General features: G+C 53.4%; 3 protein-coding genes and 1 long non-coding RNA gene across 5 annotated transcripts; 2 read left to right on the top strand and 2 right to left on the bottom strand.

The window, feature by feature from the left end:
- LOC110469456 (excitatory amino acid transporter 5) lies at positions 1–13,954 on the bottom strand. The gene is made up of 11 exons (XM_021528205.3): positions 13,778–13,954; positions 11,542–11,621; positions 8,657–8,869; positions 7,945–7,987; positions 6,952–7,174; positions 3,969–4,068; positions 3,530–3,763; positions 1,866–2,060; positions 1,112–1,246; positions 241–340; positions 1–138 (listed from the first exon to the last, which is right to left on the bottom strand). Exons 1-11 carry the CDS (start codon positions 13,952–13,954, stop codon positions 1–3), a joined length of 1,638 nt encoding a protein of 545 aa, XP_021383880.1.
- On the top strand, positions 1,191–3,134 carry LOC110469457 (uncharacterized). The gene is made up of 2 exons (XR_002465254.3): positions 1,191–1,298; positions 2,497–3,134. It is a non-coding gene; the product is annotated as an uncharacterized LOC110469457 (long non-coding RNA).
- An 815-nt stretch (positions 13,955–14,769) lies between the features above and the next one.
- PRAM1 (PML-RARA regulated adaptor molecule 1) lies at positions 14,770–22,557 on the bottom strand. Of its 2 annotated transcripts, XM_021528290.3 has the most exons (10): positions 22,209–22,557; positions 19,891–20,566; positions 18,363–18,435; positions 17,872–17,984; positions 17,511–17,565; positions 17,135–17,228; positions 16,700–16,862; positions 16,113–16,146; positions 15,507–15,541; positions 14,770–15,051 (listed from the first exon to the last, which is right to left on the bottom strand). In XM_021528290.3, exons 1-10 carry the CDS (start codon positions 22,209–22,211, stop codon positions 15,047–15,049), a joined length of 1,251 nt encoding a protein of 416 aa, XP_021383965.2. In that variant the 5' UTR covers positions 22,212–22,557; the 3' UTR covers positions 14,770–15,046. The 2 variants fall into 2 exon arrangements, with proteins under 2 accessions (XP_021383965.2, XP_021383966.2); XM_021528291.3 differs by lacking the exon at positions 15,507–15,541.
- Positions 22,558–23,587: 1,030 nt separating this feature from the next.
- LOC110469510 (uncharacterized) lies at positions 23,588–25,507 on the top strand. Its single transcript, XM_077788721.1, has 5 exons — positions 23,588–23,956; positions 24,301–24,385; positions 24,678–24,719; positions 24,816–24,877; positions 25,060–25,507. The coding sequence occupies exons 1-5, from the start codon at positions 23,588–23,590 to the stop codon at positions 25,156–25,158; spliced, it is 657 nt and encodes a 218-aa protein (XP_077644847.1). The 3' UTR covers positions 25,159–25,507.
- Positions 25,508–27,451: the final 1,944 nt, after the last annotated feature.

The following is a 27,451-nucleotide window of genomic DNA, read 5'->3' as shown; positions in this document are numbered from 1 at the left end:
CTACACCTGGCAGATGTTGTAGTGAACTCCCGTCTGATCCAGCAGGGTTTCTTGAGTAATTTCAATTCCATTGTCTTTGGGATGCAGGTGTGAGGTCTCTGCAGAAGGAAACTTGTCTGTATTGCTCACTGGGTTTTGCTGCAAAAAGCAAAGAGCAGAGTTTTAATTTCTGGAGAGAGCAGGTGCCTTGTGCCTGTCCTGCCACGTCCCACGACCGCCTGCCCTCCGTGCTGCACGTACCCGGGGGGGCTTTGGGGCAAAGTCCTTCTCGCAGACGTGCGCTATGATGCCCGCAGCCAGCGCGTCACCGAGCACGTTGGTCATGGTTCGCAGTCGGTCCCTGCCGGGAGACAGTGCCAGCATGCAGGGGGCTGCCACAGCCAGTGTGCCCGGGGTGTTGATGGCTTTGCATCCTGAATGTCCCTCCCGCTGGTGTTGCCCAGTGCTGTGTTGGTTTTGGAGATGCAGAGAGGTCCCTATGTGAGCCCCGTGCTGGGCAGCATCTGTCTCCCTACCTGTGTGAGCAGTGCAGGCAGCTGCCAGTGCCTCCTCCCAAACTGGGACAGGCACTGTTGTGCTAAGTGCAGGGAGAGCTGCCTCAGTGAGTCATAGAACTCCTTGAGATGCCTCTAGAGGAGAAATTCTGTAGATCCAGCCACCGGTGCTCTCTTGTCTACCCAGGCACCTCTCACACTAGTAGAAGGTGCCAGCAGTGCTGGATACTCTGTGATACTGAAAGGTTGAAGTGGTGGTGTGTTAACCTTCTTTGGTTGGGGGAAAGAAAAAAAGGGGAGGGAAAGAGAAAAGCAGCCTTGATATTTGGCACTGTTCCTTCTTTTTCCCTGGGGCTGGAAAGTACAAACCAGCCACCCACATGTCACTTCCCTAACTCAGCATCTGCTCTGTGGTTTCTCACCTAATGACTCACTTTGTTCGTATCTTAGTACTTCAGAATGGCACATTTCACAAGATGTGAGTTTATTTGTGACAAGTGTATTCCAGCATCAGTTCCTGTCTTGAGAGCAGTCTGGTTTCATCCATCAAGATGAAGATACATCACCATGAATTGACACGGGGCACTGCCCACAGCAGTGGCCTGGAGAGCACTTACAGAGCCCAGTCGACGGCGATGATGAGGGTGATGTCCTCGGTGGGCAGCCCCACGGAGGTGAGCACGATGACCATGGTGACGAGCCCGGACTGCGGGATCCCAGCGGCCCCGATGCTGGCTGCCGAGGCCGTGATGCTGCAGAGAGAAGGCGGCTGTGCAATCCAAACCAGCGTGTTTGCATGGCAAAGTAAGTCATTGCTGTGTGGAAGGAGTGGATTGGATCCGACGTCCTCCACCTTCCTGCTCCCAGGTGCTATCACAAATTCTCCTGCACAGAGCAGGGGCTGGCAGCGGGTGCTCTGTGCTCCCCCCTGCCTTCAGGGTAGGGACTTCCTCATTAAAATTACTAAACATTCGCAAATGTACTTATTATTTAGTTACATGCTTTATTTCCCTGCTTATAAAAGGAGAGTATCTCGCTCCTGAAAGGAATTTGCTGCACAAATCCTTCTGTGCTCAGCCCTGCAGTGCTGACCTGCTCCAGCCACATGTCTGTGCAGCTAGGCTTTTCCCTACAGACAAAGTCCTTGACTTGCAGCAGATTCAGGGCTGCAGAGCCAGCCCAGCTTTCCCTGGCACACAGCATAGGGACTGGGACATGCTGCTCCTCCCCTGCTCCTCACCTTCCCAGAGAAGGTCACTCACTCTGTGTATTAACAAGATCTCTGCAAACAGGAAAAATGCAAGAGGTTGTCCTAATGTCCATAAATAGGAATAGAGAGAAATAATCTGGCTGCTGCAGAGAAACCGTTACCTTATAGTTATAATTTGTCCCAAGTCCAGTTCATACTCATTGACCTGGGCGATGAAGATGGCAGCAACGGCCTCGTAGAGCGCGGTGCCGTCCATGTTGATGGTGGCCCCGACGGGGAGCACGAAGCGCGCCACGCGCCTGTCAATGCCGTTGTTCTCCAGGAGACACTTGAGGGTGATGGGCAGGGTGGCTGAGCTGCAGGACAAGAAACGAGCAGTAATTGCTGTTTGTGTTGAGCTTTATAAGCTGGAGTCAGTGTGATGGGACAGAAATACCAGCCCTCCTGGGGTGGATGCCATGTTGCACAAATTGCTGTAGCAATGAGAGTCTTCAGTTTTCACCACCAGGGAATAGACATTATCACCCAAGTGAGCCTCAGGCTGAGAGAGGAAATGTCAGAATGTCATTTCAGTGGCTGAAGGCACCACTTTAACCATCTGTGTGCCATGGCTGCAGCTCTCTTGCCCATCCCTGGTGCCCACGTTAATCCTGCAGCACCTCCTGGGGCATGAGACTGTGTGTGCCAGCACTGGCTGCGCTGGGGTCCAGCCAGACCCCAGTCCTCCTGTCTCCTTCATGGGGGATGCCTGCCTCAGCTTCTGCAACCCTGACCTCTCTTGTTTCTGTCTAGCATGAAGATGACAACTGTCCCACAGGAACTGGGATGAGGAATGGAGGAAGAAGAACAGGTTGAAGAAAGGAAACCACAGAAAAGAAGTCCATGGGATTGCAACAGACTCTGAGAAGTGGAGAGTGCATTTGGGAAGGGCTCTGGATGCAGAGTGATGGCCCCAGCCCTCAGACCATGGGGCTGGGACAAGGGAGCAGGGTGTTCTCTCTGTGACAATTCTCCCTCAGCTGGCTGCAGGAGAAGCCTGGTGGAGACAGAGCTGGAGATCCAGGTTCAGGAGGAGACCAGGTTATTAAGAGTTCCAGAAGCAACCGTTGCAGCGGTGGACATTGGGGAAGGGAGGCAGAGTCCAGGTGGTATTTTTGGGATTATGTGAAGAAGCAACAGAGAGGCCAGAAAAACCCTTTCCCTGGTCAAATGCGCTCCAGGAAAATGTTTGAATTTGTGTGTCTTCTGGAAAGGATAGTAGTTTATAGTGTGAAGTCTTTTTCATTGTTATAAGGAATGTATTTCAATGAAAATAGAATAGATAAATATAAAATTATTAAAATCTTTTCAAAGTAGGCAAGATTTTTCTGTGGAAGAACTTGGGATACGCTATAGTTGATTTTAGACTGTCAGTAAAGTGTTCCAAAGAACTTCTGGTGTTTTCAATTAAACTTCAGGATCATAACCCCATGCAGTTTATAAAGCACCTACAACAGTCCTAGTTTGAATTAATGGAAAGAAAACTGCAGCAATCAAATGAAGTGTGCACACACACACACAAAAACATTGCTGGTTTGCTCTGGGAAAACCCTGGGAGAGGGTGACTGGAAGAGCACCACAAGCTGCCCAGGTCGGCCAACTAGGGCAGGACCAAGCATCTGCTTCCTCCTAAAACTGGGAGCATTCCCATTTCAAACTGCTGCAGCAGTTTTCTTTCGAGTTACCTGTCCCCCCCGAGCTCAGCTGGCCAGACACTGCCATGTCTCCCTTGCTAAACCAGATCTCTGCTCTGCAGTATCCGCAGGTTCCAGCCATGTTTTCCTACCTGGAGGATGTAGCTAAGGCGATCAGCAAGGCTTGCAGTATCCCCTGAATAAAAGCAAAGGGGTTTTTCTTGGTGATGAGCACAAAAAGCAGAGGTAGGAGGATGATTCCATGGAGGGCAAGCCCTGACACTACTGTAATGACATACAGTCCCAGCTTCTGTCCAATAACCGACGGATCTTCCATCTCCAAGATCTTTCCAGCTATGAGAAATACAATGCCAAAGGGGAAGTACCTGCAAAAAATAAGCATAAAAAAAAATATGAGGGTGCAGCAATCACTATAGCACTGCAGGTTAGAAATGGCAGTGTTTGGTACTGTGCAGTACAGTTGTACAAAAACAAATTCAGTGCTCACAGCAGACACTTGCAGATGTGTAACCAGCATTGCCATTAGATAGAAGGAAAGAAAATCAATCAATCAATCAAAACCAGTTTTACCAAACGGCCATCGAGACAATTTTCATAACTGCTTCGTTCAGACACTGGCACACGTTAACCAGCGGGGCTCCTCGCTCGCCCATTTTCCCCAGGAGAAGTCCTGCAAGCAAGCACAGCAGGTTACTTTACTTGGGAGCACCACGGGAGCAGCACCTGACACGCCAAGTGTCTTGAGGGTCTGGTGGCCACAGAATGGGGGTCACCAAGAAAAACCTGATTTAGTTCTGGTTGCCATGTGCTCTTGCGAGTCAGAGCCATTCTCTGTTCCAAGCAAACACGAGCATCTGGCCTTTGCTCACAAAGCCCCACCAGACTCAAATCCAGGATTTGGACTCTTCCTTGCACAGAAAACAGATAAACTTCACTGCTGCTCAGTGCTGGAAGAGTAATTTCCTGGGGTGGATAAACTGTGGATTAGGTGGATTGGGTGGATATCTGGATTACTATTTGATAACACAAGAATAATGAACTCTAGAAATAAAAATGGAATTCCTTTAAGGGTAAGGTGAGGTAGGGCTCTCTGTAGCTGAGGATGTGATGCTGTGCTGCATCCCTGCCCTGCTGTGCAGTGAAAGGGGCCTTGGCTGCCACAGGACAGCAGTGCTCAGCTCCCACGCCCGGTACCCTCATGGGCCAGGCTGTTCAGTGTTGCTGGCTCACAGGCTGTGCCACGGTGGTGACAACACATGTGGCTGTACAGTGTGATGTCAGGAAGGATCTGAGTGAGTTGCTTAGATACAGGCATTAAGCTTCTCTCCTGTTTTTTAACATTGATGTTGTTGCATTAACCCAATCCAGCCTAAATTTTCTGTTGAAGGAATACCAGAGCAGAAATACAGTCTATGGTTTGAATGATTAGAAGGGTTATGGTGCTGTCCTGTCTGCCAGTGCTAAACCCCATTGCTTTCACTGGCTGGGAGGCTTTCCAGGAGCAAGCAAAGGGGAAAGGAACCTTTGAGCATTTGCCCATCTTGTTTCCAGTGCAAGTCTTCCTGTGTTGGCTAAAATTAATTTTGAAGCACTATGCAGGTGTTTGTCTGTTTTATCTTGGAAAAGAAGAATATAAACAGGATCTTGTCCTGCTTATCCCTCTTCAATCTTCAGGGCTGAGGACTCCAAGAGGCCCTTGGTTGGTGGTTGGATCTCTTGCCTTGCTCAAAAGAGACATGAGGTAGGGTCACATTTGCCAGAAATGAGACAAGGCTTGGCATGTTTAAATCTCAGCTCTGTGGACATTCATCCAGTATTTGGTAGCCACAACAGCTACTTTGGAAGAAAGTAATTTCTCTTCAAGTCCTACAGAACTGATTTGGGAGACATGGCCCAAGTACACAGATTCCTGCAAGGATCTTGAAAGCTCTGCCCTCTCATGGGTTTCAAAAGCAACAGAGGGGTCCTCAGTGACAGTGAAGAACTGTCGGAGCTGGGGCAGCTGTGTGGGGTCACCCCTCATAGCAAAGTCACCCTGGGTACCTAGTGGCTGCTGCACGGATGCCTTGGTCCCAGCCCCACGAGCTGCCTAGTTTGGTGCTGGACACAAATACTCGACCAGCTCCCACCTGCCCCGCCTCGCTGCACGGAGGAGGTGATCCCTATTTCCCAAGGCATGGGGCTGTGGTGCCCTGCTTGTCCCCCTCCTGTTTTCTGCCAGGCAAACTCAGTTCAGCCTCTCCTCATAAAGCCCCTGTGGGTGTATGAATGCCCTGTACCAAGCTGCCTGTGCCTGGTGCAGGTGATGCTGAGCCAGTCTGTGCAGCTTAATCCTGGGCAAACATGGGAAGTGCAGGTGGTGGCTGGGGCTGGCTCAGCTGATCTCCCGCTGCCTCCTGACTCTGGCTGATCCCACTCCCACGCTGGAGAGGTTGTGGAGTGTCATCTTAGAAGAGAAAAGCAGCTTCTCCTTGCAGGTTTGTCAGGGCTGGAGGGGGCACGTGTCCTGTGGGCAGGAGCTCAGCAGCTTTCCTGGGTGTCCAAGGTGCAGAGGCTGTTGGTTGCTGGGACAGGAGATTGCCAGAGACATTTCTCTGGCTGTAGGGATCTGTCAGTGGCTCTGGCTCTGCCCAGTCTCCCTGTGGCCACCTCCTCTGAGGTCTCACATTTGGAACTGGCTGCTGCTCGTGGCTCTGACTGCAGTCCAGCGCATTCCTGTGCTGTGCTGGCTGCGCTGCCTCCACACCTCGAATCTTCTAATTGGCTTTTTGGTTCCTTATACACAAAGTTCAAGCTCCTTGCCCTCACCTCTTAATCTACTCATAATCCTGCCACCATGCTCATCTCAGTGCCTCCTACTCTTTTTCCTTCCTGATCCCTCCTCCCTCCCTTTCTCCCTCAGCCATGCACCTGTGTCCTCTTATGCTTTGAGGCAGCTTCAGGTTCCTCCTTTCAATTACTTTCTCCCCTTTAAACCTCCTCTCTTGCACGTGTCTCTCCACAACCTCTGCTCCTTCCTTCCCAAAATTGCTGCCTAGCACCTTTTCCACACAGGACTGCAAGCTGTTCAATGCAGGATGCTGCCCTCCCTCCTTCAGAAAGTCCTGTTGGGAACCCTCATATATTTGTAATAGCACCAAATCTGACACTGCTGTGACATCCTGCCTGCTCAGGGGCTAAACACTCAGCATGAAGGGTTTGGGGCTTTGTGGTGAGCTGTGTCCCAGGCAGCCTCTGCAAAATTACCTCGCTTCAGACTACATTAAAAGGAATCCCCAGTTTATGTAATGGTTTGAAACCCCTCAGGACCCGCACAGGGGCTGTGAAGGAAGTACAGCTGTATGTGTGAAGGTAACAAAAACAGCCTTCCCCATGCCTACAGCTTTAGTGAGCTCCACCACAGGTGGTGCTGACAGGGGCCTTGGCATGAGCTCTGTGCTGGGCCCAGTTCCCAGGGACAACTGAAGCTAAAAGAACCTTGTCCCACATCTTTCTCTCTGTAAAGCCTGGTGATGGCAGCAGTGGCTGCCCCGGCCCGTGGAGGAGCAGGTACCTATGGTTGCTGAGAAGATGACAATGCCCAGGACATTCATCTCATTGCTGGTCCCAGCCAGGGTCCTGTAGGTCATCTCGGGTGATGGTGTCAGCTCAAGGAACACAGGCCGATGGATTTCAGGGTTTTTGTCATCAGGTGCAAAGTAAATAAAATTGACAGGTTTTCCTGGGATCTTTGGAAAATCAGGAGACTTCACCACTGGGACAAGAATAGTTCGGTACTGGAACAGAAGCAGAGGACGGAGGTTAGTGTGCTGCTGGCATGAGCTCCATGCTGCTCTCAACACGGAGGCCAAGCCAGCCCTAGGCTGGGTGCTCCTGGAGGTCAAAGGTTTGGTTTTCAGGCAGTAAAAGGCTGGTGGGAACAAGGAGTGAGAGTCAGGCAAGAGGAGCTGTGGCTGTTTGCTGCAAGGCTGCAGAGCAGACTCGAGGTGTCAGTGACCCGGGTCCCTGGGGGATGCCAGCACAGCACTGGGGCCCCTCTGTCCCTCCATCACTGCTCCTGGGAGCTTTACTGATGCTTTCCCAATGCCAGGAGTTTGCTTCTTTCCCCTGTCCTTCCAGCCTACCTGGCCACTCCATCTGTTCCCTTTGACCACTGTGCCTTCTCTCAGGCGTCCCTTCTTTGTGTTCCTTCTTCGTGTCCCTTCCTTGTGTCCCTTTCCCTGCCTGCTGCTACCTCCCCCCATGGCTGCCACTCCCCAAGGATTCAAGAGCTGCTGCAGAGGAGTGGGATCTGAGGGATGTGTGCTGCTTCCTCAGAGCCTCGCAGGCAGAGAGCTCCTCATGGGGGTCCCTGTGAGCTTGTGCCCACCCCAGCACCCTCCTACCTTCAGATGCCTGCCTGGGTGAGTGTGGGGGGATGCAGAGGAAGGGAAGGGGAAGTTCAGGAAGGGAAGGGGCTCTGTCCAGGCTGTGGGTGGGCAAAGATGCAGCCCCTGAGGAGCTGAGCACCATCCTGGCTGCACACAGAGGGGTCAGGGGAGCTCACCTGCTGGAATGAAGCTTCAACGAGGTTAGAAGGAAACATGTTTCTGTAAGAGACCAATGACACAGGGTTAAAGTGAGTTATGAGAGCATAGGAAGCATCCTGGGAAGCATTTCTGGTGGGCACAATGTCTGCAAGAGGACATGAAAGCCTCTTGCAGACAAACGGCTTATGACAGCTGTGCAAGCTGAGAGCACAGAAAGGCTGAAGGCGAAGGCAAAGCAGGACTGAGGACCATGTGTAAATGGGTTTGGTGGAAAGCCTGAGCTTCAGATAGACATCTGCCATCTGCAACCCCCTGCTCAGAGCCTGGTCCAGTAGCCCCAAAAATGGAGCTTCTCCCCCAGCCCCTGGGTATTTGCTGCAACCCGTCCCCAAGTAACCTCATCCACTGCCTTAACCCAGCTTGGGCCAGCTCTGGGCTTGGCATGGCCCAATTGGTGCTGCAGAGGAAATCCAAACCTTGCAGGGAACACGACTCTGATCTCTGCTGCAATGCAATTCTTTGCTGATGGCTTTGGGAGAGCAGTGGCAGTGTGGCCAGAGGGGCATGGGTGGGGAGAAATGAACCCCGTGTTGCTGGGCTTGGAGGTGCCAGCACCTGGCCAGCAGTTCTCCTGTTCCCCTTGAGATCTCAGGGTCTTCTGGGACCTCAAAACCTTCTGGGAAGATTTTGTTATCACAGCCTTGGCTCTGCTGAATTCCTGTGACACACCTGATTAAATCCAGTAATGCATCAGCAGAGCTGAGCACCACTTTCCGCACAGAGTAGTTGTCCTTCTGGGCAGCTGCACCAGGATGGATGCTGACCACGAGGATGATCCCCACAGTCACTGCCATGAAGGTTGTCCAAAGGTAGTAGGTGATGGTGATCACCCCCATCTTCCCGCAGGCCTTGGAGTCCATGGTGGCCAGCCCAGACATGAGGCTGCAGCACAGAACAGAGTGGTCACTGACTGCTCCCCAGACTGCACAAGATGCACCTGATGGGCAAAATCTCCAGGGTGGCAGGGGTTTCCACAGGTTTTTTAAACCAAAGTCTAAGGGCATCACTGAGCTCTTGCACGTTCCTCTGCCAGCGCCCACAGGATCTCACACCCAGGATGAGCTTGTGACAACCCAAGCTGAGCTGTGAAGGGCAGGAGACACCTCCAAGCCCCTTCTCAAGGTCTGGCTGTGTTTTCTGTTTTCTGTGAGGGTTAGGAAGTTTCTATTTTTACTGTAATTTTACGTTGAATAACTGATGCTGCCCTTTTTCATGAGATCCTGTTATATCTCCATCACCTCGTGCCACTGCTATGTGTCATTGTGAGGAGCAATGGAAGGTACCAGCAAGGTTCATAAAATCCTGGTGGAGATGGACTCCATGCCCCCAGGAGAGGCCTGCAGGTTCAGATTTCATGCACATGTAAGCTTTCCTAAGAAGTAACCCATAAGCTACTTCCCAGCAAAACTGGGCTAAAAATAGAGAGGGCATTACAGGCTGCCCCAGCAGGGAGAGCAGTGCTGGTGGTGGGGACAAGTTGGGTACAGGGCTGGGTTTGCTGAGGCCACTCACTTGGGAGGAACTGCTGACATTCTCAAGGACAGAGAGGCCCCACAGGGAGACCCTGACAAGTGTGAGGATTGGGAAATCCCCAGCCATGTGATGTTTAACAAGGGCAAGTGTCGGATCCTGCTCTGGGATGGGGCAGCCTGGGATGCAGGGACAGGCTGGGAATGAGAGGCTGGAGAGCAGCACCGTGGAAGGGACCTGGGGGTCCTGGTCAGCGGCAAGTTGGATCTGAGGCACCGCTGAGTCCTGGCAGCCCAAAGGGCCGCCCTGTCCTGGGGGCAGCAGGCCAGGGAGGGATTGTCCCACTCTGCTCTGCCCTGGGGCAGCCTCAGCTCCAGTGCTGGGGGCACTTTGGGCACCACAAGGTCAGAAGGGCCCAAAGCTGTTGGAGAGTGTCCCAAGGAGGGACACGGAGCTGGGGAAGGTCTGAGGAGCGGCTGAGGGCACTTGGCTCGTTCAGCTGGAGCACAGGAGATGAGGGGAGGCTCCTCGGGGCTGCAGCTCCTCCCGAGGAGAGGCAGAGGGGCAGGGGCTGAGCTCTGCTCTGGGACAGCTCCTGGAGCCCAGCGAGGGCTGGAGCTGTGCCAGGCCTTGGCATGGAGCTCAGGGAAAGGTTCTTCCCCCCGAGGGTGCTGGCACTGCCCAGGCTCCCCAGGGAATGGTCCCGGCCCCGAGGCTGCCAGAGCTGCAGGAGCGTTTGGACAGCGCTCTCAGGGCTGCTCAGGGTGGGGCTGTTGGGGGGTCTGGGCAGGGACAGGGCTGGGCTGATGATCCCTGGGGGTCCCTTCCAGCTCAGGGTATTCCAAGATTCTATGAAATGTGAGTGTTTGGGAGCTCCAGTGTACCCCCCATGCATACAGACCCACACTGAGCCTCTGCAGGACCCAGCCAAGCCCTGACCCTGAGACAGGACACAACTGAAGGCTGCAAGGGTCAGTGCCAGCCTTGGGGACACACAGGGTGGCTGAGGTGGTGGTCAGCCCATGGATGCCATTCAGCAGCCACACATCCAGGAGGTGAAGGGCCTTGGAAACTCAAGAGAGTCCAGAAAAGCAACATTGGCATAGGTGGTGCTTTCCAGCTTGGGGCTTGGAGATCTCCAGAGCTCCATCCCAGAGCACACCAAGTCCCCTCTGGGATGGTGCATAGAGGGAAGACACCACTTCACCATCATTCACACCTGGTTCAATCCAACATGAAAGAAAACTCCCAGGAGGCTCTGCAGACCCCACACCCACAGACAGCAGAGTGATCAGAGGAGACCACTCAGCAACTGAGCTGCAGGGAGGGCTGAAAGCAAAGGGAAACCCTCAGGAACCTCAGGGAGGGATGTGAGGTACAGACCTCTGTACAAGGGCTGGTCCTCAACAGGTCAAGAGTGGCCAGGATAGAGACCACTCTGTTCTCAGAAATGAACCAGAGGCAAATGGGACAACAAGCAAACTCTGACAAACAATAGAGAAAAGACACCTCGAGGGAACATGGACTTGATCATTTGTGTGTGTCTGATGAGCACATGCCAACATATTGTTTGCAATACGTTAATCCATACAAGGTTTTCAAGAACTTTCTTAGACCCCAGTAGGAGTGCTGGCTCTGTTCCTTATTTCTAGGTCTGTATGGGCCAATAAAATGAGGATTGCAAACACAAGACACAGCACTGGGGAATGCTTATGATTTTTTACCTGAACTTTCTCAAATCCCTCTAAGAGAATCTGCTTTGAGGTTAAACAGCGCATCACAACTGCCCACAGATGGTCCTGGCATCACCAGCTGCCCAAAAGAAGGGAAATACCCCAGCCAGTGCAGGTATCTGAGATGGGGGCAAGTGCCTGCCTCCAGGTGAGGATTTGTCCTAGACTGTTGCTGGGAAATCATGGGGTTTGATGGACACCAAGCCATCTGCTTGACTGCCAGCTGCTTGGAGCCAGGAGTATTCTCATCCCATGCAGTTTTGGGGTTATCTCCTCAATGGGTGGGGTCGCAGGGTGATCTTTTCAATGTGATGGAAAGATGGTCCTTTAGAGCAGAAGGTGATGTCTTACCTGGAGGTGATCAAGGGCAGGATCAGCATCTTCAGCATCCTCATGAGGAGCTCTCCAGGAAAGGAAAAATACTGCTTCTCCTGCACATAGAGCAGAGCAAGTGTCAGGCAAATGATTATGGGCTAAGGGCCCAAACTTGATCAATCTGCCTTTTTCCCAAGCAGACCCAGCTCTGAGCTTGGTTCTGAACTGGCAGCCACTCCTTGAGGCACTCCATGATGCCATTTCTCTACTGTCCCTTACTGGGAGTTGGCTCAGGGATGGGGAATCCTGGCCACATGGCAAACCTGGCTGTAAGCAAGGGAGGAGCATGTGGGGTTGGTCCCCTCCCAGAAACATTCTTGGTTCTGTAGCCTTCTAGGGAATGGTTCACATGGCCCCACCACTGGCTCCTCCCAAAAGTCATTGCACTTGTTATCAGGCAGCAGAGTGCCCCAAAGCTGCGGGCAGCAACAAAAGGTGGGAATTATCTCATGGCTGCAGGTGGAAAAGATGAGCTCAGGGAGAGCCCAGGTGTCTGACCCATCCATGGGACAACTTTGGTGCCATGGCACCTCTCCACCCGCTACAACCCTCATGTGGACATGGGGTAAGGGCTGCAGAGACATCCCCCAAAGTCTGGATCCCACAGCCATGACTAAGGGGAGAGTGAGGGGTCTGTGGGACCAGCGACCTGGTCAGCATCCCTCCTTCCTTCTATCCTAGCTGTACCCACCATCCATCCATCCATCCATCCATCCATCCATCCATCCATCCATCATCCATCCATCCATCCATCCATCCATCCATCCATCCATCCATCCATCCATCCATCTTCTCTCCCTCCATCCCTGATCCCCCCATTTCACTGTGCCACTGTAGAGGTGTCAGGGAGGGATCTGAGCTGTCTCCAAGACAAGAAGCCACCACCTCATGCTGGGGCTTTGAGCATTGCCAAGGCAGCTGTTCAATTACTCCCCTGTGCTGCCCCTGCACTGTCCCAGTGTGTGACCTGGACATGGCTGATGTCCCCAGGGAGCAGAGCTGTGATGGGCCCAGCAGGGTGCAAGGGGTAATGCCAGATCTGAACAGCATCTCTTTGCCAGGGGGTCTCTGAGCTTTGTGACACTTTCTCATTGCAAGGAGGAAAGCAGGGACTGGCCACCTCTCCAGCTCTCCTCCACATTTTGTGACAAAAGTCTCTAGTGGGGACAGTCTCTAGTGGCTGCCAGGCCCACAGCAGAGCTGTGGCAACAGGGCAGGATGGGCTGGAGCAGAGGATGGATAAACTTGATGCATGGCAGGACGAGGGGCTGGAGCCCCAAGACTCTGCCAGCGTCATGCCCACCATGGGTGGCTGCTGGGCTCTCACGGGTGTATGCACTGGGAAGCAGGGAGATTACACCCAGCTTCAATTAAGTAACGAGATCATCCCTGCCGTGCTGATGCTGAAGGGCCTAATTGAAATGACAAGACTTTGCTAAATCCTAGTGGGCAACACAGGGATGTTCCAGCATCAGCCGAGCTCTCCCGGAGCAGCATTCCCCCCCAGCAGACTGGCTGAGAATCAGGGCTGAGCCTGACCCAGCTGCCCCAAGTCAGAGATCTCAGCTCGGCCCCGTTTCGCAGCACGATGCTTCTGGAAAGGGCTGAGCCAACTGTGCCTTTCTCGTGTGTGTTCTCCAATCCATTTGTCTCCAAGGCTCCTCAAAGGAAGGTGACTCCTCAAAGCGCTCCAGGCTCCTCACCAGTCCTCTATTTATTTGCTGAGTCCTCTCCAGAGCATGGAAATGTGCTTTGATTGCACACAGCTGGGCAGACCCCATCCCTTGGGCCCCATCCCTCTAACCCCATCCCCTGGACCCCCTCCCTCAGATCCCAGCGCTGCTGGTGGTGTTGGGAGACCCCATTTACTGAGCATAGAGCCCCTAAGTAAACATTCCCCCCTTTCCCATCCTGATCCCAACTTGAGCTCCTGCTGCCCCATGGAGTCCAACTCAGAGCTCCCCACTCTCATTGGAGGGAGGTAAGATTTGTCCTATAGCTTGGGCATTTGTTAGCACTTTCTTGAAAAAAAAAAAAGAAAAAAGAGAAAACAGAAAAAAGCCACGGGCAGAAATGTGCCTTGAGGTGGTTTTCTTGAGCAGGTCTCTGCTTTTGGGGCTGTGCCCATCTGGAACCCTTACTTGGGCACCAGGGCTTGCCGCCTGCCCCACTCCATGCCCCTCACTCCCATCACTATCCCAGCCAGGCTTACCAGGTCTGTCAGCTCCAGCGCCCGCAGCAGGAACCCCAGGAGGCATCCAGTGACAACTGACAGCATTGAGAGAGTCAAGAGGCCATTTTTGAACCAAAAAGCTCGTACCCACTTCCAGAGGCGCAGGAGGGCCGTGGACAGCGAGGGCAGCACAGCTCTTCTGACCCACTCCCACATGGTCGTCCTCAGCCACCCAGATTATGTCCCTGGGAGCAGCTCCCAGCCCCACTCATGGCCACGGGCCCCGCGGCACCAGTGGACCCCTGCTCTGTGCCAGGAGCTGAGTGTGCTGGTGGTTAATCCCCAGAACCAAAAGCTTCAGGGATATTTGGGAGCCTTTCCCATAATGGAAAGTGACGTCTTCAACTGGTTAATCTGGGCTTGGCATCCCGCCGTGAGGTGCTGAACCCTCCCAGTTTAACCCTCCAGCCCCTGGGATGGGGACCAGTGTGCAGACTGAGAGCAGGGGCTCAGCCCCAGGACTCCTCACTGTTCCTGATCCAAAAGAATCCACCAAAAGGTGGATCCTGCCACCAGATTTGTGCTACCCACTGGCTGTGAGTGCACCCCGATCCTGCCCCTGTCTGTGAGATCTTCATGGGCAGGGTCTGCAAAGGGAAACTTTCTCAGTGAATGAGAGAACTTCCTGTGGCACCTGCAGACACAGCCCAAGGCACCAACAGGTGATGCTGAATGTTCCCACACAAATATCTGCCCCAACAGATCCAACCTCCTGCCAGCTCCCCAGGGAATCTGCCCCAAGGCCATGAGATGCTGCTGGTTCCATAATTCGTGATATATTAGAGTATTTCTCTGTCCAGTTTGCCTCTGGTTCAGGCCAGGAGTGCCACCAGGGCCAGAGTGTGGTGCAGAAAGGGCAGGTAGCTCCCAGGCTCAAGATGCTCTGGGAATGGGAAAATATTAAAATCTTTATGGGCCTGATTTCACCCCTCTCTCTCCCTAGTCCCCAGAAGAAAAAAAGGGCCATAAACCCCTCTTGAACCATTGCTGTATTTTACAAAGACAAAGCAGAGCTATGGTAATGGTGTGACTCGAGGATCTGGGACAGGATCTGTGCAGCCCCAGGTGCTGAGCAGCCATGCTACTGTTCTGCTCTGGCAGGAACAGAAAAAGGTGGTTTTGAAGTCTGTCGCAGAGGAAGCAGAGCTCCTTCACAAAAGGAGCCTGGTGTCTGGCGCTGTTCATGTTTCAGCCCTTGGGGAGGTCTCTGTGGTGCTGTCTTGTGCCTTTGGCCTCAGCGTGGTTAGCTCAGCCTGCCAGAATTAGATAAAGTGTGTGCTTGTGAGCAGAGATGAAATACAGTTGTCTCTATTCAGCTCCATCTTCAGAGCCAACTGCCAGCCAGGGATGGAGTTTGCATGTCAGGACAGAACATCTGCTTGGGAAAGGGAAGTCTGAGTTGTCTGGTGGATCAGGGACACCTCAAAGGATATTGAAGGGGCTCTGGGGCTGGCAGCGAGTAGAGGGAGCAAGCTGAGAACAGGGTGCACAGAAGTCCAAATAACTGGGAACAGAGGAACATGAAGACTTTTAGGGAACTGTGAGTAAGTAAAGGAAACCTCAGGGAGATGAAGAGGAATTACACAGAGGGAAGAGAGAGAGGGAAGGCAGCAAAACAGCAAAGGGTCAGGAGGAGAGGAATCCTGGTGCTTGGTGTGGTGGTCACTGTGGTCAGTGAAGGGGTATGGCAGCAGTTCTGTGCACCTACCATAAATCTCAACGTCATCATAGATGTCAGTGTCCCTGCAAGGACAAAGATGGGGTGCTGTGGGTAGTGTGGTGTCCCACATTCCACCACCTCCCAACCCTGAAAGGCCAACTCCTGCTGCCGTGTCTGTCTCACCTCCTCCTGACCTATCTGTGGTCTCTGGTGTTCCACCTGCAGCCCTGTTTCCCCCTCCCAGTGCTGTGCTCTCCCTGCATGGCTGGGACCATCTGGAGTGAGGTTAGGATGACTTTGGCCCCTCTCAGGATGGTGGCCCCATCCTGAGCTGCCAGGAGCTGCAGATCTGCCCCTTCAGAGGGGCTGCACCCTCATCCTGTCCCAGCAGCAGCCTCTGAGCAGTGTCTGGGCAGGTCTCACACGAGGAACCACAGCCTGGGGAGTGCTTCCAGTGCCCCAGTGACAGAATCTCTCCTGACACCAGAAATGGCAGATTCCAGCTCAGGAGAATCTGCTGGTGTTAGGCTTATGGTCACAGCCTGAGCTGGGTAGTTTTGAGTTGTCAGCCAGGACTAGTTTGGTACTGGCCACTCATGGAGCAGTTGTTGCAGCTCATGGAGTGGAGATAAGGGGCTGGGAAAGGGTACTCACAGAGGCAGCATCACGGCCCGGGGCACGTAGCCATCTGCAACAGAGTGAAGAAAAACATGTTAGGTTGTGCTGGGAACCAGGGCATGAGCAGGAATCACCCCAGCACCTGTCCCTGCCCAGGGTTTAGCAACACCTCATGTTCCTAGAAAAAGTTGGGACAAGGAGCAACCCAACTCTGGGCAGCTGAGCTGGACCTTAGGAGGAACCTGCTCTGGGCAGGGTCAGGAAGGACCCTGCCAGGCCTAATGGCAGCTGGCAGGGAAGAGCCTGATCCCTTCCCCTCTCCCTGGGGGATCTGCAGCCCATTGCACCTGGAGGTTTTGAGGACGGCAAAAGCTTTTAGCAGAGTGAAAGGACAAGCCCAGCTCACAGCAGAAATGCTGCTGCTGAGTGGAAGGAAGAGCAGGACATTTGTGCAGAGAGAAGTGGGAGCCTTCTCAGGGTAACAGGGTACCTGTCAGATCTGTCCAACAGGTAGAGGAGATCTGTCAGGAGGTCTGCCAGGGGGCATTTGCACGAAGAAGCTTCTTCCCAAAACTGTGCTGTGCTCCCTGCTGTGGGTGAGCCCCATCACCCTCTAGACTTACACCTCCTCTGGCTGTTCCGGCAGAGGATTTGCTCCTGATTTGTAAACTGAATGACATCAAGGATTTCTCCCCGTCTCAGTGGCAGGTTCTTCGCTCCGCCCCTCTTCTCTGTCGCTGCAGGGTCGACCATCATCTGAGTCAGGACATTGATGCTGCCTTCGAACTGAAACACAAACAGCAGTGCCCATGGGAGTTGAGTCAGGCATGTCTGACCGCTCTCCCTCCTTGAAAAAAAAAAACTCTCTGGCCAAATAGTCTGTGGGACTGGTCTGATCTGGGGGAATGGGGCAGGTGTGACCTGGGGGAACAAGGCAGGGTGTGATCTGGGTATCACTGGTGCCTGTGGAGCACAGCTCCTTTCTGCCATTGCACTGCACCCTTCTCAGAAGGGGAGAAGAAGCTCAGAGGGAAAAGTGATCACCCACTGCAGCTCACCTTGAATTTCTTCTGAAACTCCCTGTCCATTTTCTCTTCCTTCTTGCATGCCTTGAGTGTCATGTTCTTCATCTTCTGGGAGAACTGGGATTCTCTGCAGCCATTGAAAGCCATGGGAAGGTTCAGATGACCCCATGCTCTCTCCCTCCCATCCACCCCCTTCTCCCTGCCAGCTGCTCCCCATTGCATTTCCCTGTGCCAGCCCCGGGGCAGTGGAGGCTCTCGGGGCAAGGTGTACAGCCTGCAGCTTGTGCTCTTCATGAAAGACCTTCCTATTGCAAGTCCAGCAGAGACCATTAAAGCAGCAACTTTGTCAGAGCAGCAAGGAGCCCTGGCCATTTTGAGACCCTTAGAAAGAGTAAAAACTCCCCATTACCTCAGTGTAGTTGCCAGCAAGGTAACCCTGTTAGAGGCTTGGCCTGCATTTCCACCTGTAAAACCAAACCCCGGGAGAGGTGCTGCCATGAGACTGCTGTGAGGTGTAAATACTTGCCAAAACAGGATACAAAGAGCAGCAAGAGCTCTCTTCTCCTGGGACCAAATCCTGAGTTTGCCCCCAGGTGTGGGGGGATCAGGGTTTCCTGTGCCCATTCACAAGAGGAACCCGCTGCCCTCCTGTGTGGGAGAGCAGCAGGCTTAGCACAGGCCCTGCGGCTGCCCATGGCTCACTGGGGCCTCGCAGCTCTCAGAGCTGCAGGTCTCACCCCAAACAGCACCCAAGCCCCTCCTGCACTCACCCCCTCTGGGGCAGGGATACACTGCCAGCTGGGACACAGAAGGAAGCAGAAGGCCTGGGCATCTCCTGGCCAGCTCAACAGGCTCAACATCATCGTATAGCTCATCTTCATCCCTGCAACGAGGCAGAGCACCGTTAGCAAGTGCTGCTGCAGTGATGGCGCTGGGGGCTGGGGGCAGAATCAGGGCTGCCAGGAGGAGGGTGGGCTGGCCATGCACTGGCCCTGGCTCTGGGCCAGAGCTGGACAGTAGCTCCGTGCCCTGTGCCAGCAGCTCCTCACACAGCTGGATGTGGATGGACAGCAGGGTGCAATGGCCACAGTGAGGTAACACAGCCCCAAGGGATGGTCACGCTTCACTCTGTGGGACCTGCTTCCACACCCTGGGCTCCAGCAGCAGGCAGGAAAACCCAAACATCCTCTTGCTGTCACACCTCATGCCCTTCCCAGTGGCTTGGCACAGCCTAGAATAGCAGTGCTGCCTCAGTCCTTACCCTGTGCCACTCGGAGCATCCTGCAGAGGGAACCATGCAGGTACTGATGCAGCACAGCCTGGTTGCGGGTGACCTGTGACAAACAACATAACAGGAGGGAGCAGGGAAGAATTATTTCGTATTTTCTCTTCAGCTCTATTAGCCACCCTGAGGGCAGAGCCATTCCGGGCTGGACTTAGTGCAGGGGAAGGTGGGGAGATAAAAAACTGACTACACATCTTGATAGAGCAAGGAGTTTTTTACTCCATAGCCGATCTAGGGATTTTTTCCAGCACACTGGTGCACAGCTCATCAGATTCCTCACTGAGGGCCTTGAATACATATTTTTCCATTTGCATATTTCTAATGTTACTTTCTTCTTGCACAAATGATGGAAGGAGAGGGGAAGAAGCCAAAACGGGTATCACGAATGTGGAAAATCCCTAAATTTCAGATATGTACCAGAGTCAGGGCAAGTCCATGGCTCAGGAGCATCATAACCAGAACATACTGATGCCCCTTTTAGAATTGCCAGCATGACCACACCCCTGCTAACATGCCCTTATTTGTATCACAAGCCTTGTCTCCAGCCTGGTCAACCAGACCAACCAAGAATGGGCACAAAGACCTGAGTACAAAATCAAATCTCTGCTGTTTTATGGTACCAAATAATACACAATCAGATACTTGGTCCTAAAAATAATAAGATTGCCCTAAAAATTAATAAAAATTATCAAATCAAGGCAAGGCATGATTCTAGATGTTGCAGCTTGCCTCAGGACCCATGAGACAAATAAATACTTGTAGCTAGTCATGTGAGAGAATCTCCCAGCACAACAGCATGGCCAGTCCTGGTAACACCTTTTAATTATAACATAGATCAGCTTGATTTTTCGGTTCTCTTAAGGAAAGGAAGTTTACTCTTATGGTTAGAGAAACTGAGCAAGAAATGTTATTTGAAACAGCTTTCATCACCTGCAGTGTGGATTAGCAGAACAGCAACTGTGAGAAACCACCACAGTGGCCTAGCTCTGGAAGGCCACTGTGGAGCGTGGTGGGGCAGTGTCTGACTGGCACCTCCCCTGCTGGTCATGCCCATCACCCCCTGGGCACCTCTGGGAAGAGTCTGGCCCCATTTTCTCCCCTTTAGGTAGCTGTGGGCAGTGAGATCTCCCCTTCTTCCCTCTCCTCCCAGCTGAACAAGCCAGGGTCTCAGCCCTTCCTTCTCCGTGTGCTCCAGTTCCCAGCCATCTTGGGCTCACTCCAGTTTGGCAATGTCTCTCATGTTACTTACTCCAATCTTACTTCCTACAAACACTCCAGAGATGGAAACTTGTGCCCAGCCAGGGACAGGGCACTTTATTTCTTTCCCTGCCCTCCTCTCTCATTCTCATCCTCATGCTGTTGCCTATAAAAGCCCCTCTGGTAATACAAGCCCCCACCTCTCCATAAACCCTCCTGATATTTCCATCTCCCAGGAGCTCAGGCTCTAACTGCGGAGATTTTCCTTCCTAAATGAGCAGCTCCCTTCCCTGAGGGAAGGCCATACCCAGCTGAGCACTCCGTGGTGGTTCTGTAGCAGGACAGATGGATTTCCCAGGATGTGCAGCTGCTCTGAACTTTGCCAAATCCACATCAGGAGGGCGCCGGGGCTTGCCTGGCTTCACTCCCAGTGCCCTGACGGGTGGCAAAGGCTTCCTCCGGGGCAGAGCTGGGTGCTCTGTCCTTTGGGGGCTTCCCACAGCAAGCAGGGGGGCTGCAGCAGCTGCACCTTTGGCAAGAACCACTGGAGCCCCTTTGTCTTTGGCAGGTGGCCATGTCTGGTGGGCTGGCTTCCTGTGGGGAGGATCAGAGCTGGCTTCCACCTTCTTGTTCAACACATCTCCTGGTTTTGCAGGCACTGGGTGGAAGTTGGCACCTGGAGCCGTCTCCTTCTTCCGACACACCATTCGTGCTGGGGTCTCACAGGCAGAATGAGGTGGATGCTGTCCCATGCTCTGACCTGTACTGTGAGGTGGAGAAGGCCTGGTGCAGTCCCTCCTGCTCCAGGGAGCCTCCTGAAGAGGATCACCCTTGGAGGCACTGACAGTCTGTCCTGGCTCTGGTCCATGAGAGGCTGCAGGGTGACTCTCTGGCCAGCCACACACGTTGGGAGGTTCTTTCCTGTTCTGTTGGAACTTTGCCCGAAGGTGCCTCACCACAGCGTCTCTCCCCTCCAGATGCATCTGCAACCATTAAGAAAAACAGTTACAGTTAAAACACCATGGAGGAAAATAAGTCAGAATTCCCCCTGGGAAATGTGGTATTCCTTCAACATGGTCTCACACCAAGTCTTCTCCACAAAACAAGGTCTTTGCTCAAAAAGGTCCTGAATATATCTGAAAAAACAACATGCGGCTGCGCCAAACTGGGACCAGGTTACTCCACCATGAGGGCACCCAGGAGACCTTTCATGGTGTCTTTTGGTCTGATCCACCCTCTGTCCACTACCAAGGGCCATCAAATCAGAGGAACTGGGTGGTAGTAGCAAAGCTCTGGAGGGCAGAATCTGAGATCCAGAGATTTCCCAGAGCTCAGATGGGAGCAACCTGCCTTGCACTGGTCCTGTTTTCTATGATGAGTTGGTGGGGGAGACCACACAGGGCAATTGGATCCCTCCCTGGAGGAAAAGCTGGGATGGCACTGCTGAGACTCATCCCACCAAAGCCTGTGTGCAGAAAAAACAAGGCCAAGAGGCAGCAGACTGCCCTACTTCTCTGACATGTGTCTTTCCTGTGTGGTTCACACTGTGCACACACAAACCAGGACACATCTGCTCCAGCACAGAGCTGCCTTTAGCTTCCTCAGTGACCAAAATTCACCTTTCTCTAGAGCCTCCAGAGAAACACTGCCAGGAGGAGGCTGTGAACTGCTCTTGGAAGAAGACTGCCAGGTTGGAGGTATGGCACAAAGCTATGAGAGGGGGCTACATTTTTTCTTAATTCTTCTCAGATGGACCTTGTGAGAGGGGAGGGAACACCTTACTCTCCCCATCTTTCTCCCACGCCCCTGTCCCCAGACCACAGTGTCCTTTTGCACTGGAGCTGGCTGCTTCACTGGAGCTGTACACTTTGATTTTAGAGTTTTAATCCTTCTGGGATTTCAGTTTGGGTTTATGATTGCATAATTTTTATTTTCACAAAGGAAAGGCTGCTATGGAGAGAAGCTGATGCAATATTTTTAGACATAACTGATCAAATGCATATATAGAGACTGACAGAAGTGCAAGTTCCCCAGGCAAACACCCCAGTTTTCCTGGTAAACCCTCAAATGCACACTTGGTATAGCAGTGCTGAAGAAGCATGAATGTGCCATTTCCTGTATACCATCACTGGGGCTTTCACTCAAATTAGTGAAAAAGGTAATGTTTTCCAGATTCCTAAACATGCCATTGGAATTTTTGACACGTGAATGACTTGGTGGTTTGTAATGATCAGTTTGGGGCCTGTTCCATGAGCTGGGACTTGCTCAGAGCCCTTGGATGTACAGCACTGCCATCACTATGATCAGTTCCAGCTTTTCCAATCCATTTTGTATTGGTGGGGGCTCTCCTGGACTCGGTGGGAGTGTGGCCTCCTCCTTTCACATATGTTTATATTCAGCCTAAGTTCACCCAGCAAACCTTCCTCTGAGCCCAGAAACCAGTCAGAGACCTTTGAAGCTCCATCCAGCTCAGATGTACAGGAGGACTGCCTTTCAGAAGGAGTGAGGATGTTAGCCAGATTCAGCCCCTCACAAGGACATCCCCCAAACCCTTCCAACCAGGATGTATGGCTCCCAATGTCCCATTCCATTGTCCACTAAAGCCCAGGTCTGGTCCTTACTCACCATCTTCCATCAGTAGATGCTTTCCTGTGTGCTCACCTCCTTGCTGAAGACCACCTGAAGCATTCTGGACAAGCCTCTCTGAGGCCTCCTCCCTTGAAACCAGAAGCTCTTTCCTGACAGCTGGTGAGGAGCTGTGTGCAACACCAGGAAGTTGCTTCTGCTTGATGAGACCTGGTGAGACCGCACAAGGAGGAGGAGAAAGAAGAGGAGGAGCAGCTCTTGGTACACTACTAGTTTGGCTCTGCTGCTGTTTGACACTTGCAGCCCACCAAGTCCTGCTGGCCATAAAGGAGAGCCCCAGATTTGGGAACTGACTGCGGGATGCAAGGGGATGGGAGCAGGAGGGTGGGCAATGTCTATCCAGTGGTGGCCCAAGATTCCTCTGCAGGTCAGGTCTAAAAGCTGCATAGGACTTGCAGAGAGGGGAGGTGCAGGGGGTACACAGCTGAGCTCTGTGGGAGCACAGAAAAGCTGGGTGAGGGCTTATGGCTTCCTGGAATTAGGCTCTTCATGGAGGACATGAGCTCTGCTGAAGAGCCTATTTCCTCTGGGAAGCAAGGGGAAGCTTTTCACGGCAGGGTGCTGTGCCGAGCCATCACAGTGCCTAGCTGTCCTGCTGTCACTGTTCACTGCCTCTGAGGCAGGAATGGTCTGATACCCTGGCAGGGTGCTCTGGCCTGCAGCTGGTCCTGGTGTCCCGGCTCCAGGACTGGCGCATCCCTACAGCCCTTTGGGACAGTGTCCCACCAGCAGAGCCCGGGTGCTCCTGCCTGCTGATGGTTTAAGGATAAGACAGAGTTTGAGGACATGGGGAAGGCTGGGGCAGGCAGGCAGGCCAAGGGAGGTGGTCCTGGGGGTTCTGTGGAGGGTGGTGGGTGCCCTGGGGGCATTGGAGGGCCTGATCCCACCAGCCTGAGATGGGATGGAGAGGGGCTGCTGGGAGGTCCCACTCTGGACCCACGGGGAGCTGGCTGGGCACAGGACGGGCGGACAGCAGCGACAGCCGCCTCCCGCCTGCCCCGCTGCCCCCGCCGCTGCAGGGCACGTCCCTGTCTGTGGGGAGAGGAGAGAGCCGTGCTGGGCACGGGGCTGGCAGGGAGGCACCGAGGGCCGTCTGTGGGGAGGAAGGGACGGGGCCGTGGGGCTGAGTCCGGGACGCGGCGAGGGCAGGATGAGGGGCCGCGCCCGGGGCCGGGCCGGAGCCGCGGTGCCCGGCGCTGCCCGAGGGGAGGAGCAGCGGCCGGGCCGGAGCCGCGGTGCCCGGCGCTGCCCGAGGGGAGGATGAGGGGCCGGGCCGGAGCCGCGGAGCCCGGCGCTGCCCGAGGGGAGGATGAGGGGCCGGGCCGGAGCCGCGGTGCCCGGCGCTGCCTGAGGGGAGGATGAGGGGCCGGGCCGGAGCCGCGGTGCCCGGCGCTGCCCGAGGGGAGGAGCAGCGGCCGCGCCCGGGGCTGTCCGCGCGGCGGGCCCGGCCCGGCCCCGCGCAGGCGCAGCGCTCGGGCGCGATGGCAGCGGCGGCGGCCGTGCCGGGGCCGGGGCCGGGGCCGGGGCCGGGGCCGGGGCCGGGGCCGGGGCCGGGGCCCGCCGAGGCGGCGGCGCCCGGGGAGGAGGCGGCGGGCGCGGGGCCGCAGGGCCCGGGGCCGGCCCGCCTGGCCCGGCTGCCGCTGGCGCGGGTGAAGGCGCTGGTGAAGGCGGACCCGGACGTCACCCTGGCCAGCCAGGAGGCCGTGTTCGTGCTGGCGCGGGCCACGGTGAGGGCGGCCCGGGGCTCCTGCGCCCGGAACGCTGCGGGGACGCTGCTCGGGCCTGCCCGGGAGCTTTGTGCTTCCCTCCCGGGCGGCCGCCGCCGCGGACCCGCGGGGCGGTTCGGCTGCCGGGGCTGGGGAAGGGCTGCAGCTCCGCTTTGCTCCCTCACTGCTTCACTGCATCACTGTCCTGCCACTTCCTTGGGTATTTTCAGACCTGTTTGCTGGGAAGGGGTAATATTGGGATGAAGGTTCTGATCGAATCCTGAAGCCTCGTAGGACCTTTCTTTTTCCTCAGGAATATTCTGTCTCTCATCTGCTCTGTGAACCTGCCCTGTTTTGCTTTGCAGGAGCTGTTTGTTGAAACCATAGCCAAAGATGCTTACGTGTATGCCCAGCAAGGAAAAAGGAAAACACTGCAAAGAAAAGACCTTGGTATGGGAGCGTGTTCTGTGCTGGCCTTAGCAAAGGGTTGCTTTGATGGGGAATTTTTCCACCTGTCTGGAGGTGCTGACGTAAATAGGAATTTATTCTTTCTTTCTCTGAAGTTGGGAGAGAAAAATTTCTGCCTACTACTTCACTAATAATTTCACACACTATCTCCAAAACAAGTAAATCTTTTAAATTGGTCACTGTGCTGTGATGTAATTTCAAATGCTGCAGTTTGAAATAGATGCGAATATGGAGTTGGCTTATTTATTTTAATTGTTCTCAATTTCCTTTTCAGATAATGCCATTGAAGCTATTGATGAATTTGCTTTTTTGGAAGGTGAGTTTCTACTTAATTTCAGTATTTAGTGTAATAACCTACTTAGGAGAGAAAGGACTGAGTCATTTGCAAAACTCTCTGCTTCCACATCCTCAGTAATTCCTAGTGTGGCTTGGAGTGCCCTTCTGTGCACTGGAATGGCTCAGCTGGACCCAGAGGCATGTGCAGTGGGTTTGTTTGTTTGTTTCTTTTTGCTAGATTTCGTTGTACTTGTGTGTGATTTGCTTAAACTTTAAAGTTACTGCACTTTCTTTTACCAACTTGTTAACAAGATTTATTTCTTCACAGAACTGCACTTCTGATTCTTGAGACATTCTTAATGTGTTTTTTTCATTTTCAGGTGCTCTGGACTGAGTTGGACAGAGACAGAGCTCTCTGGAGAAAGAGACTACAGAGGTGGTGTGAGATGGAAAACAGGATGCTGAGAGCTCAAAGATAATTCCTAGAATTGAGACACTGAAATCGAGACATGGCAACCATGATAGTTTGTATAAAGTTGAAGTTGTTGTAAGTTCTTTATTTAAAATGCATATTTTTTCATAACTGTTTTGTATGTCCCTTCCCATGTGGCTGCAGTGCAGCTCTCTGCTCTGGCCAGGTTACACAGCAGTTACTCCCAGTAGCAGTCCCAGCCTCTCTGGATACTCTGCAGCACCATGGAGCTGTGAACAGAGAATGACTTGGCTCAGGTGCCCAGGCAGAAGGATTTTTTTTAATGGAAATATGGATTTTGTTAATATGTTTGTCTCTTAACACAATTAAATTGTTATTGTTGTTGTTGTTGCTGAGCAGCTGTGCTGATTTCTGTCTGGGCTGGGGTTCCTGTAGCCTGGTGGGAAATGGTGTGGTTTTGATAGGATGCCTTCTCTAGCATTTTGGTTTTGCTAATTGTTTTCTCAAGGCATCCATTCCAGAGAAACTCAGCTGTCCTCCTGGAACTGGGGATGTACTCCAGGGCAGCTCTGCTTGTTCTGAGGGCTGTGCAGCTTCTCTGTCTGTGACAGTTGCACTTGTAAGTAATTGTAGGGAAAAAACCCAAACCTAACCCCCCAAACCTCATTTTGAATGCCAGAGGAGTGTCCATGCTGCCATCACTGTTCTCTTGTGTGGTCATTCCTGAATCTGGCAAAACATTTTCCCTGGGGCCTGGATCTGTTCCCTGCCCTGTGCCCCAGAAGAGTAGGTGCAGAGACCCTGAGTTCTTGGTGAGGAGCTGAGTCCATCCTGTGTTCAGGAACACTGCTGCCACCAGCCGTGTCTGAGAGCCCCTGGCAGCACACAGGCACCAGTGCTGCCTCTGCTGCTGCCAGGACTCTGGTGACTGGAGCTTTTCCACTCTAACTAGTGCTTTCCTACCTGGAGTTAACAGCAGAACTGTGTGGCTGTGGAGGACATGCTGCCATCACTGTTGTGACATGTCCTGCTGTGTCCCAGTACCAGTTCCGACTCCATTTGGTGTGGAGAGGGATGGAACAGGGTTGTCTCCAGATAAAACCACTGAATGGGATGAAGGAGGATGAAGGATGCATGTTCTTCAAATGTGGGTATTTGAGAGTGGCTCCCAGTCACCACAAACTTAAACTAGTTTGGAAGTTGTGGTAAGAACAAAGACCTCCAAGGGAACTTCCCCAGGCTGTCAGCAAATCCAGTGGCTCTCAAGAAACACTTAGAAGTTTGCTAAGAGCCTGATACAAGCCTGATCATGTGGGAGAGATGCTCATTTTCCAGGCTGCCGAGATGTTTGTTCAGATCACAGTCAGGGGACATTTGCCAGGATATGTGAGCCCATTTGACTCAGACCTGTTCACCTTCTCACTTGACAGGGAGGGCAGGTATAAGTGTCAGAGGTGACACTTTCCTGTGCTTCCCAGGGTACAGCATGCAGGACCCATGCAGGAGCTGTGGTCTTCCTCACAGGGCTCTTGCAGGCTCCCATCTTTGCCAGTAAGCTCCTTTTCCCTTCTTGTCCTTGGCACTGCTGTGGCCTCTAGCGTGGGAGAGCAGGGGGTGTGGTGAGGGGCTGTGGTTGGAGTGTGCTTTCCACAGTGAACAGCACAGAGAGCTCCACTTGCACTTGGCAGGCAGTGTGGGGTTTGTGTCAAAAGAAGCTGCTGTGCAGGAATCGGGGAAGGTTTAGTGCCCTTGAGGTCCTTTGTGTGGGAGGGGACTCGTTTTGCCAAGGTCTGCAGTAAGGTAGAAGAGAGCAGATAAGCAGTGAGAGAAACAGTGCCAGTGTTTTCCTGGAGTAATTAAACAGGGTGCTCAGGCAGGGTCAGATGTGTCATGTCCATCTAACAAAATCTCTGTGCTGGAGCCATTTAGTTCAGGATAAGGAGCAGCTGGAGCTGTGCTGGGCACTCAGTGCCTCATCCCAGCTCAGGCAGAAAAGGTGGACAATTGTAACTGGGGTAATGCTGGGCTTGGTGGTTTGTGACTGCAGGTGCAGGAGCTGTCAGCAGAGTGGAGGAGCGTGGAAATCTCTTTGCAGAGAGGGGCTGCTGCAGGAAGCAGAGCTCAACCATGTTGAGCACAGTGGGTTCACAGAATCATGGAGTTGTTTGGATTGGAAAGGACCTTAAAGCTCATTTTGTTCCACCCCTGTCACAGGCAGGGATACCTTCCACTATCCCAGGTTGCTCTAAGCCCTGTCCAGCCTGGCCTTGAACACTGCCAGGCATGGGACAGCCACAGCTCCTCTGAGTTCCCCTTCACCCTCCAGAAACCAAGATTCC

This window comes from Lonchura striata, chromosome 28, assembly GCF_046129695.1.
Source record: "Lonchura striata isolate bLonStr1 chromosome 28, bLonStr1.mat, whole genome shotgun sequence".
In the NCBI taxonomy this organism is placed as follows: Eukaryota; Metazoa; Chordata; class Aves; order Passeriformes; family Estrildidae; genus Lonchura; species Lonchura striata.
The sequence above is the reverse complement of the archived record's forward strand: the minus strand, read 5'-3'. Positions and strand labels throughout refer to the sequence as shown.